The 12,198-nt window shown below is 29.4% G+C and overlaps 1 protein-coding gene across 1 annotated transcript; it reads left to right on the forward strand.

The window, feature by feature from the left end:
• Positions 1 to 6,775: 6,775 nt before the first annotated feature.
• On the forward strand, positions 6,776 to 7,935 carry LOC7470532 (NAC domain-containing protein 104). The gene is made up of 3 exons (XM_024581193.2): positions 6,776 to 7,134; positions 7,273 to 7,538; positions 7,700 to 7,935. The coding sequence occupies exons 1-3, from the start codon at positions 6,978 to 6,980 to the stop codon at positions 7,835 to 7,837; spliced, it is 561 nt and encodes a 186-aa protein (XP_024436961.1). The 5' UTR covers positions 6,776 to 6,977; the 3' UTR covers positions 7,838 to 7,935.
• Positions 7,936 to 12,198: the final 4,263 nt, after the last annotated feature.

A 12,198-nucleotide genomic window follows, 5' to 3' on the forward strand; every position in this document is an offset into this window, starting at 1 on the left:
TTATGTTATATGCTTTATTGGTGTAGATGTTAGTCGATGACAATACCAATACCAGGAAATAACATTGGTGTAGAAAAATGGGGCCTACACTATATAGAAAAGTATTGTGGGTATAGAAAAAATTGTATGAACTGAAAATTTGTGTATTTTGCTTCTAAGAACTTGAAAAAATTTATAAAGGTGTATATCAAAGCAAGATTGGACAAACCAAGATGACTCAGGATCGGACTAAGACCTAAAATACTAGGATTTTAGTTGTTCAGGTCTAACCCGAAAGGCTAGAAGAGATGAGACTTGAGAAATAGAGAAAGGTCTGGCCTAAGATTTCCATAAATATACAATATATTTTATTTTCTCAATATAAATACCTACATGAGAATGTTACCTTTTATGGTCATGCCTGCATATAAGTGTTTTTTCTACGAGAGAGATGAAGGTTTAATAAAAAAAAAAATATTTCTTACAATATAGTACATTATTTCTTAAAACAAATGAGAAGGCTTTATGATCAGGAAAGTAATGTTATTATATGATAAATGTTGTATGAAGATGTGAAAATTTTAGTAGAGGTCTCGTCATGGAGATTTTTATTGAAAATATATTTAGAGATATGAAGAATTTATTTAGAGATATGGGGATTTCAACTGAGAAATAGAGATCTCACCATGAAGATTTTTATAAAGACATGGTGATATATTTAGAGACATAGAGAATTTAATGGAGACAAAGGATCTCATCATAAAGATTTTTCATTGAAAAGACTAGAAATATGGAGAAAGTTACTACTTTTATTCAAAAAGTTCAAAAGATAGTGAAGATAAAACTTTTAAAAATTATATTATCTTAGGGAATGCATTATACCAAGTGTAGGAGGAATGTGGAGTGTGTAAAGAAAAATGTATCTTATGTATGTAGACTATGAATGGAGTCCAGGACTTAGAACCTAGAACTTGTATGGCCTAGACATAGCTGAGCTTTCTTGCCTGGTGATTAGGTATATTTATACACCTAGTCCTTGTATGTAGTGCATATAAAAGTACTGTGTACATAAAAAAAATATGTGTATTGAAAGTTTGTGTGCAAAACTCCTAAAAACTTGAAAAAAAATATATAGAGATGTGAGAAGAGGTAAAATTAAATAAACTGTGGTGAGTCAAGATTGAACTAGGACCCTAAAAACTAGGATTTTAGCTGTTTGGACCTGACCTAAAATGCCTGTTTATTTTTGTATTTCAAAAGCGCTTATGAAAAAATTTAAAATTTTTTTTTTTTTTTGCTTCAAATTAATAGTTTTTTGTGTTTTCAGATTATTTTGATATGGTGATGCCAAAATTGATTTTTTTTATTAAAAAAAATACTATTTTGATGTATTTCCGAGCAAAAAAACACTTTGAAAAGTAACCGCTACCACACTTCCAAATACCCAACTAAAAGTTTTGAACAGTAATCTGAATCCTCTACAATAATACATACTCTCAAACCTATGTGATGTCATCCACAAAAGAGATAAAATTGTAACCTAAAATTGTCAGCCGATATTAATATTTTCATCTTTTAACTAGTATTTATAAAAAAAAGAACAAAGAAAAGCAAAATAAAAAGACACTCACATGTATGCATGTGTGTGTATCAAACACCCGGGATCTAATTTTAAGAGTGTGTTTGGCATTGCGGCTGCTGTTGTGGTTGTGGTTTGAAAAAAGTTGTTTTGTAAAAAGTACTTTTAGTTGAGGTTGGTTTGAAAAAATAGGTGTTTGGTTAAAACTGTGGTTGAAATTGAGGTTGAAAAAAAAATAGTTTAATGTGTTTGGTTAAAAGTGCTTTTGAAATTGAGGTTATAAAATAATTTTACAAAATATATATTAATATTGATGGTTTTTAATTTAAATATTATGGAGTTAACTATTGTTATTACATCGTGAAATAAATCATACTTTATATATATAAAAAATTATTGTTTCATTAAACTATCTACAATTCCATTACGTACAAAATTCATCCGACAAAAACTACAAAATTAGGTAAAATATTATCAGGAATAAAATTAAGATTATAGTACAAGTAAATGTAATGCACCTTACACTAATTTTTAAAAAAAACAAAAAAAAAATTGTTGTTCACGTTCACTGAACAGTGAAGCATGGTTCTTTTCTTGCAACGTGCAGGAAGCAGCTAGGAGCTGCTTTCTTTGTTCCTGCGTTTCAAACGCTGTATTGCATGGGCCCCATGTACAGTAATAAGCAGTTGTTACTTAACCAAACAGCTTGTACAATTTAGCCGCAGGAAACATGAACGCTACCACGTAGCCAAACGGGTTCTAAAAGCATGACACAGGAAGTGCCGAAGAACAGCAAACGAATTGGCTCGTTCTTAAGAGGGCTGTACAATGCTCCATCATTTCCAGGTATTATAGAGTTTAACTGTCTGTTCATGAAGAATGGAGCTGGCGTTTTGGCTTTAGGCTTCTGGCTTTTGGCTTCCACTCTTCTCTTCTTTGGTAGCTTTTTAGCTTGTTAGTTTCTTCTTTTTTTTTTTTTTCTTGGTGGCCGATTTGGTTTTTGGTGTAGATCCTTTTTTGCCATCTTCTTAATTAATATTATTCACCAGAAGGTAATTACAACTATCACAAAATCACCCTGTAACAAAATTTGCTATAGACAATCTCTTTCCAGAACATGGATCGTCATTTGCGATGGAATTTTCAGAGGTTTTTTTTTTTTTTTTTTTTTAGAGGAGGCCAAGTATGACATGACAAATCAAATCTATAATATAACTCCAGCTAACAAGAACAATTAAATTTTGCAGTTGTGTTGTTTATAGCTATTTAAAAACAAATAGCGGTAGTAATTACATTGAATTAAATTTAAAAAAAAAAAGAATTTCCTAAAGAAATTATTGGTACGAATATTATTTATTATAATAGTATAATAACTAAATTGCTCCTCAAATATAAAACATTTAAACTAAGCATTTGGGGTCAGGTGATCTTTTCAACATGACACAATTATTTTTTATAAATTATATAGAATTAAATTGGTATTTTTTTGCAGAGTAAAATTGTTATTTTTACACTAGAATAAAAAAAAAATATATAATGGCTATTACTCGAGGTGTTTTTGTATTTTTATTTTTTTCAAAATAGTATAATTATTTTGATATCTTTAAAAACAAGATGAACATAACTCTCTCACAATGGCTTTTTTAATTATTTTACATTGATTTTATTGTAGATTTAGAGATAATTTAAAGGCAGTTTTATAGTTGAGATATATTAAATATTATTAAAAAAAACATGATATCACACGCCAGTGTGTTGACGACCCTCAAATCATTCATGAGGTGCGTGCAGGGCTTTTTAGCCACCAAACACCGCCTTTCAGAGCGATATTTGGAAGGTCTCGACACCCCTATGCAATGGCGTGTGAACTAGATGCGTTTCTAGTTTGGCGCCGACAACCTGTTTTTCTTCATCTTCTCTCTCACCTTTTCAAGTTTAGCGCCACCCCCTTCAAAATTTCATATCAAACCCTTTGGTTTCTTTTTCCTTCACATTTGGTCCATATCTTTTTTACTACTATTTTTTTATTTTGAATAAGCTATAAAATTACAAATGTTTCATTTCCTTGAATTATATCCTTTAACCTTTCATTTTTTAGGGATTGAACTTCACGGTTTTTCCATCTATAGCACTTCTGGTCTGATGACTCGAGTCACAAGTTTAAAAAAAGTAAAAGAGGTCATCATCCTTTTTTTGGGCTTATTTTCTTTTTTAATTTTATCATTCGACATTATTTTTAAAAAAAAATAGCTTTGTAATTTTATTCAATTTTTTTCTACCGGATTATCTCAATCTCATGATCTAAAATGTAGATTTGGCGGGTTAACCCGGATCTACTCGGATCTTAATCCTCAAATTACATATTTATCATGCTAGTTTAGGTTGACTCTTATTATTTTTTTGTTTTTTTTATTTATTTCATCCTTTTATATTTAATTGACTGAAAATTAAATATTATTTTTGCTTCTCTTCTCTTTTTTATCTATTCAAACAAAACCAAATTTTTTAACTGGTTGGGACTATAAATTGTACGCTGCATCGTTACAATTTACTATCAGGTTTCTCACTTGTATTGATTTTAATGTTTGGATTTTAGCTTAGCTTTTTTTCTGCGTGTAACAGTTTTGGGAACTAATGGGTTTTCATCACAGAGAAATAAAGTTTCCACAGTCAGTCTTGCGAAGGAGTCAGCAGTTTTTGGACTTGAAAAACGTCTAGTGGACTTGATAATTGTTTGTAGACTCCCTTCTCCAGGCATGATATCTGGGAAGAAGTGGGATATGGATTCCTGATTGTGTATTTGTCTGTGAATGAAAAAGCTTTGTGATGTTAGCTTTTGATTTAGGCTCAGAGTCCAGAGGGCCTTAGTTGCTATGGACTATGCTAGATGAGCCTTTCATAACATATTTATTCTTCTTCACCATTCATAAATTTCCTTCGTCACAAATACTCCAATGAACTTGTATTCAGAAACTGCACATTTCTTGTTCGAAGTATCAGTAAACAAAACACACTGTGTCATTACAAAACGTAGATTGACGATTATGGAACGAACCTGCACCCTTCTTGTAGAGATCAATGGAGATGGTTTTGGTCTTTACGCATATTCGAGAAGGTGGATTGGAATCCATAAAGTTTTTTTATTCTGCTTGATTTTTGGATATTAGATTAATTAGAAGGTATTTTGAAGTTGAATGTAGGATTATTGGAGTTCCTATTATTGTTTCTAAGTATTGTTAGTTGGAAATTGGTTTTTCAGGATCCATAACCTGTAACCTTGATTTTTCAGTCTTCAAAGATGATTAGAACTTGATATAGTAGACATCGCGTAGCCCACTCATTAAAAAAAAGTTTGCCTAATATTTTTTTTTCTTTTAGGTCAGGTTTGCACACCTAGCCTTTTTTTATGGCATTTCAGCTAGGTTGTATACTCCAAAATCAGTTCTTGATGTTATGTCTGGATGTTAGTATTGATTTTATGTACCACTTACCTCATACCCAGTGAGCCATCGATTCTGTTTGTATTATTGCAAGGATGCATCCTGAATAGCCCACCTCTACTTCAACAAAGTGGTTCATTTACATGGCATTTCTAGGTTCATCACCTTGGATAGAAATGCGATGTTTAAAAGTAAATTTTGAAAGAACTTGTAGGGAAAGATACGAACTCAACTGAACTTTAATATTTCATAGCATTTCTAAATAGATGAGTTGATTAAGACGATTAACCATATCCTTAGCAACTTCCTATAAGCTTTAATGGGAGACAAATTGAAGTAATGGGATATGGACTTCTAGAAGCAAACTTTAATATTTCATAGCATTTCTTTAAGCTTGTTGTTAATAAAATCTTAATTTAGAGTATTTAATTTACGATCATCAACCATTAATCGTCGAGTTATAAAAAAAAATGACATCATTTATAACAAAATGTTCATATTATCATATAAACAAGGTTAAACATTGTTTTTCCTCTAAACTTGGTATTTATCGATTTAAGTCTTTCGGTTAATCAAGTTAATCTAAATCAATCAAAATGATATTATTTTAGTTTTTTTAATTAAAACAATGTTATTTTTAAACAAATAAAAAACCAATCAATCGAATCAACTAAATTATACAAAATTAACTTTCAAATAAGATTTATTTAGAATACAACCCAAATTAAATATTGGATTAACTGAATCAACTCATCTACGAGATCAGATTTAACAACTATTGCCTACAGTCGAGAGAATAGAATAGAAAGCATGTAGAAAAAAATGATAAATACATGAAGTAGCATAATAGAATTACAATTTGCACACACAAGCAAAGATTTCAGCTTGCGTACTGTTGATATAATAACAAAAAAATAAACTTTTTTTTAAAACAAAAAAACGTAAGGAAACCAAGAGGCTTGTTGTTAATTATAGGTGGGGGCCTACCCAATGGTCCAAGACCAAACCCATTTTCTTTTTGCAGTCGTGAATGATAGAGGTGCGTGACATAAGCATGAAGTGTGATGATATCAGCCAACAAAAAAATCTTTTTTTCTTTTTTTTTTCAATTCTTCCACAAAAAATCCATTACTACAAATAAAAAGACAGGAATACAAAAAAGGGATAAAACTGAATGTAGGCTGCCACACTCTCTTTAGCTCCCTTCAACAGCAAGCAAACACGTGCCATCACTTGACCAAAAAAAAATTATTCACAACAAACTTTTCATACCAAATCTTTTATATAAAATATTAAAAAATAATATAAATCATGTCTTAACATCTCTCCTAATAGTTTAAGTTATTGAATTGAGATAATTCTTTGACATAGTATTAGAATTTTGATAAGAAAACGATCATGAATTCGAATCGCATCATCTCTATTTATTTGATAAAAATTAAACACAAGACAATGTGGGTTTATGAATTTCAAGTCCAAAAAACTTTCACTTGAAAAGATATATTAGAAAATAATATAAATCATATTTTAAAACTTTACCTAATAATTTAAACTATTAGATTGAGATGATTCTTTGACATAAAATTAATAATATGCAAATATATAATTTAATAGTATTTATTTAATAATTTTTAAAAGATTAATGTTTCACATAAAAAATTTATTTATTTGCATAGAGTGGAAGTATCCTTTATCCACTATCTTTAAAATTATATGTGTTTGTTTGTGTGGAGCTAGCTAGCTCAAGTCTAGCACCACCCACTATGATCCCAAGTGTGATTTGTCATCGAATACGCCTTCCTTTTCACGTCACATGCAGTTTACCCTTATCTCTCATGTTCCCTAGCTCTATAAATCTCATCATCATCTTAGGTCCAAAACATCATTGACAGCATGTATAGCTACAACTAGAACTAGAAACTAGCTGTTTTTCGTCGTATATATATTATACTGATCGAGTGGGGCTGGTGAAGATCATCATGGGTAGTGTTAATCTTCCACCTGGTTTTCGGTTTTGCCCTAGTGATGAAGAGCTCGTAGTGCATTTTCTTCATCGTAAAGCAGCTCTTTTACCTTGCCATCCAGATGTGATCCCCGATCTTGGTCTTTATCCTTATGATCCATGGCAACTTGATGGCACGTACAGCATCTTAAGTTTAACATTCCCATTTTCACTCTTCTTTTCTTAGTTTTATGTTGGTAATTATGAGCATGCATGCATGCTTGTTAGTTAATTACATGGGTTTTTAATTATATGTTTTAAAAACTGATCAGGCAAAGCGCTGTCCGAGGGTAAACAACGCTATTTCTATAGCAGAAGGACACAAAACAAGATTACCAGCAATGGATGCTGGAAGCCAATGGCCGGCCGTGGCGAAGAGCTTGTGCTTGCAAGTGATAGCAACAAAACAGTAGGAACGAAGAAGTACTTTCTGTTTTATACAGCTGATGGTGTAAGAACTAACTGGGTAATGGAAGAGTACAGACTATCAGGATTTGACACTTCTGCCTCTACTAAAACAAGAAACCGGCAAAAACAAGTACGTGAATCTAATCGGAATGAATTGCTCATCAGAATAGGGGACTTTTGTGGGGTTTTTCCCTGTTTCTTCTTCTTCTTATTGCTTTGATATGGCTGTCGATCACCACATATATACTAACTCTTAGGCCCTCTTGTTTTTTGGATTCTTGGCTTGCTCAGGATTATAGTAAATGGGTTATTTGTCGAGTCTACGAGCGAGATCTTGACGAGGACGACAGTGGAACAGATCAGCTCTCATGTCTAGATGAAGTTTTTCTATCTTTGGACGATCTTGATGAAATAAGTTTGCCAAACTAATTACAATTTAGATTAGATCTAACATGTTGTCAACTTTGTGCTCCATTATGTATCAAGGCTCGATCCAATTATAGAAAGTGGTTTTTGTACATTAACTAGTGGAAAGTCTTGTCGTGTGTACTTGCAAGCTCGGATTAGAAATTATAAAGCTAGCACTGTTTGAAAAGTGTACTTTTTTTATTTAAAAATTATTTTTGATATTAGTTTATTAAAACAATTTAAAAATAAAAAAATTATTCTTTTCAGAAATATTTTTATAACATAAAAACAAATATTATCTAAAATAAAAGGGAAAAATCATGCAATTCTTAAGCTGGAACCGCATGCAATGGGTGAGCTTATGATGGTGAGATGGATTGAAAAGGACTGCAAGGGAGAATGTTGGAGTGGCTGTGAGCGTGCGGTACGTGCTTGTACCTTCTTTTTGATTGGATAGATCCTCACGTTGAGGTATATGGTTGGTAGAGGGTGTCAAAGAAGTGGAGCCCATTGACCACTGTACTGCTATTGGGCTTTTCCTGCTATGATTGTATTTTTGTTTTTGTTTTCTTACTTTTTTTTTTTTTTTTTTGGTAAAAAGGATGTATGACGCAAGGATTCACATGCTTATATCACTCACGAGTAATACCAATAATAACTAGATGGATTGGATTAATTTTTTTTAAAAGTAAAAATATATTTAAATATTATTAATATTTGTAGTGAAAAAAAATTAAATCAAATAAAGGTTAAAAGTTGACTTGATGTGACCTGGTTGATTATGCAAGTCTAAAACTAACTCGGATGACTTGTAAATACGTAGTTTGAATAAAAAATAATTTCATGATAGCATCTTTTAATAATACTAAGATAAAAATATATTGGATTGACTTAGACCAACCTGGATTAACATGTCAAATTCATGACCCGGGTTATGAGATTATGATAACCCCATACAAAACAAATCAAAACAAATTACAAAGTCTAATTTTCAATCAACTCAATATCGAAAAATAAAATTGAAAAAAAATTAATTAAAAAAGAACCTAAAAAAGTAGCCCGAGTTAATCTGTCAAACTCGCGACTCGGGTCATAAAACTAAGATAACTCCATGAAAAAAAATCAAAATAAATTATGAAGTTTAATTCTCAATCAGTTCAATGTTGAAGGATGAAACTAAAAAAATAAATCAATTAAAAAAACATAAAAAAAAAAACAATCCAAGTCAATTCGCCAAACCCATGAACTCAGTCATAAAATCAAGATAACTTTATAGAAAGAAAAGAAAAGAAAACATGATTTAACCTGGATTAACTTGTTAAATCCACAACTTTGATCATGAAACTAAGATAACTCCTTAAAAAGCAAATGAAAACAAACTATGAAACTCAATTCCCGATTGATCTTGTTGAACCCAGTATTAAACGATGAAATTTGTAAAAATTTTAATAAAAAAATGACAAAAAAAAAATTAAGCTAAGTCAATATGGGTTAACTCGTTAAGCTTTATTTTCAAGTCATAAATCCAAGATAACCTCATAAAAATCAAAACAAAATAAATCATAAAGTCTAATTCTCAATCGAACACTATATTAAATGGTAAAATTGAAAAAAAATCAATTAAAAAAAAGACTAAGTCAACTGGATTAACCTGTCAAACTCGCAATTCGGGTTATAAGACGGGGACAACCCAATAAAAAAATCCAATGTTAAAGGATATGAGACCGGGATAACCTCTTAGAAAGAAAATTAAAAAAATAATATCTGATTTAACCCGGGTTAAAATACAAAAACTCGCGACCCTGATCATGAGATCAAGATATCCCCATAGAAAACAGATCAAGATAGATTATGAAGTTCAATTCCCAACTGACCCAATATTAAATGATAAAATTGAAAAATAATCAATAAAAAAAACACAAAAACTGACCCAAGTCAACTAGTTAACCTGTTAAGCACTATTATCGGGTCAAGATACCGGATTAACCTAATAGGAAGTAAATAAAACAAATCATGACATTTAATTCTCAATTAACTCAATATTAAAGGATGAAATTGAAAAAAAAAGTTAAATAAGAAAAAACAATCACAGCTAATCGGGTTAACCCACCAAGCCTGCGATTCATATAATGAGAGTGAGATGACTCAATAAAAAAATATAATATTAAAGGATAAAATTATATAAAAAAAACATTAATTAAAAAAAAATAAAAGAAAAAATAAACAAAGGTTAATATTGTTTTTAGAGCCACACCAAAACATGTGGGAAAAGTATTATTCATTAATTCTGTATTTCTCCACATGTTTTAGTGTATTGTTAATTAATAATATTTTTTTTAATTTTTTTTTTAATCAATAATGATAAAAGGTAGGGTAGGCATGGAGATTTCATTTCTTTATTTTTGTTAATATATATAATTATTATATTATTGTACAAACTTTATAAAAATTAATTTAAAATTAATTTTTGATAAAAATTAATACGGGTTAAGATAGTTGTTATGCAAAATCTAAAAGGATGCATTTAAAAAAAATTATTAATGAAACTTAAATAAAAATTATTAACATATAATTAGATTAAAAAAAAAGTTATTCTCCTCGACATGAAATCGGATATCTTAATAATTATTTTCTTGAAGTTAAGAAATGTGTCAACAACATTTGTTTTTTTTTTCCAGAACATATTAGCTTTTACAGAGCATTGGTACATGCGAGTAAGTTGGCTAGTATATGAACTAGTTTACTTGACCCGGATAATATTTGTGCATGATGTGACCTAAAGTATTGTAGGTTTCATTTATTTGCTAGAAAGTTTTTTTTTTTTTTTTTGAAAAATAGTTTTCATGGAAAATATATTTCTTAAAAGTGAATTATTTTTTTATATTTGACAATATCATGAAAAATGAGTTGAAAAATATTTTTCAATGTTTGGCTATGCCATGAAAAATAAACTAAAAAATAACTTATTAATGTATTAATTTTTTTTTCAAGTTTATCAAAAGAACGAGGAGCAAATATAATAGATAAAAAAATAAAGAATGAAATTAAAAAAAAATCAATTTCATAAATTATTTCAAATAAAACAAATAACAATAAAAAGAATAAGAACCAAATCTAATAGATAAAAAAGTTAAAAGTGGGTGAAATTGAAAAAAAAAATCTAATTTCATAAATTATTTCAAATAAAATAAATAGCAATTAAAAGAATGATGACCAAATCTGATAAATAAAAAGATTTCAATTAAAAAAATAGATAAAAAAAAACAATTAAAAGAATGAGAAAGCAAATTGATATAAAAATAAAATTAAATCAAATTCGAAAAAAAAATTCAAAACAAGATATATAACAATCAAAATATTGATGACCAAATTTGATATAATCAATAAATAATATAATATTTTTTTTATTTTTTATAATTTACAAAAAGTGTATTCTGTTCAAAATAAAAAAAAATCTTCTAAAAATTAAGATAAATTTTTCTTTGACTGGAAAGTGTTTTTCGTTAATCAATTGTTCTAATGATAAATAAAAATAAAAAAGTTTGAAAAGTAATTTTTAAAAATTATTTTCTATGAAACAAATAAGGCTATAAGAACCAATTTTCTTGATACGGATAATGTTTATGCTCCATGTGATCTCATTTCCAAGATTTTAAATTTAGCCCTAGAATAAATCAAGGTTGCACAATTAAATCCCAAAAGAGTTGAATCATTGAAAATTAATTTGGCTCGTTTTATGTAATAAATGAATGTTTAAAAATATAATATCAGTTGCTTTTTAAAATATTTTTTATTTAGAAATACATTAAAATATTATTTTATTATTTTAAAAAAATTATTTTTAACATTAACATATCAAAACAATATAAAAATATATAAAAAAAATAAATTTAAACAAAATAAATTAAAATTTGGAAGAACACGGTGCAACCAAACGGTCTTTAAAACCATTGATATTTCCTAGCAAAAATTGGGATGTTCATAATACCTTGCAAAAACCTGTAGGATTGGCTTGATGTCCACCTTCCCAACGTAACGAGGAATGGACAGATACCCTCAACCACCTCATAATTCCACCAGACAATGCCCAAGTCCAAGTCATACCAAGTACCGAGGAAGATTGCGAGCAACAAAGATAATTTTTGGTTGAAAAAAGAGAGAGGGGAATCCTTTTTCCAGTACTCGTGCAAATAAGAGGCATGAAAAGACTGAAGTACTATGTGCTACACCAAATACACCCAAACATGGAAAAGTAATACCTTTTTTCGAAAATCCTTTCCATGGAATTCATTTTCATACAAGCAAAAGGGGCTCAGGATGCAAAAAGGTGAGCAATGAAAAAGCAACTGGAATAGAAGACTAAAGGACAGATATAACAGATG

This window comes from Populus trichocarpa, chromosome 1 (genome assembly GCF_000002775.5).
Source record: "Populus trichocarpa isolate Nisqually-1 chromosome 1, P.trichocarpa_v4.1, whole genome shotgun sequence".
NCBI lineage: Eukaryota > Viridiplantae > Streptophyta > Magnoliopsida > Malpighiales > Salicaceae > Populus > Populus trichocarpa.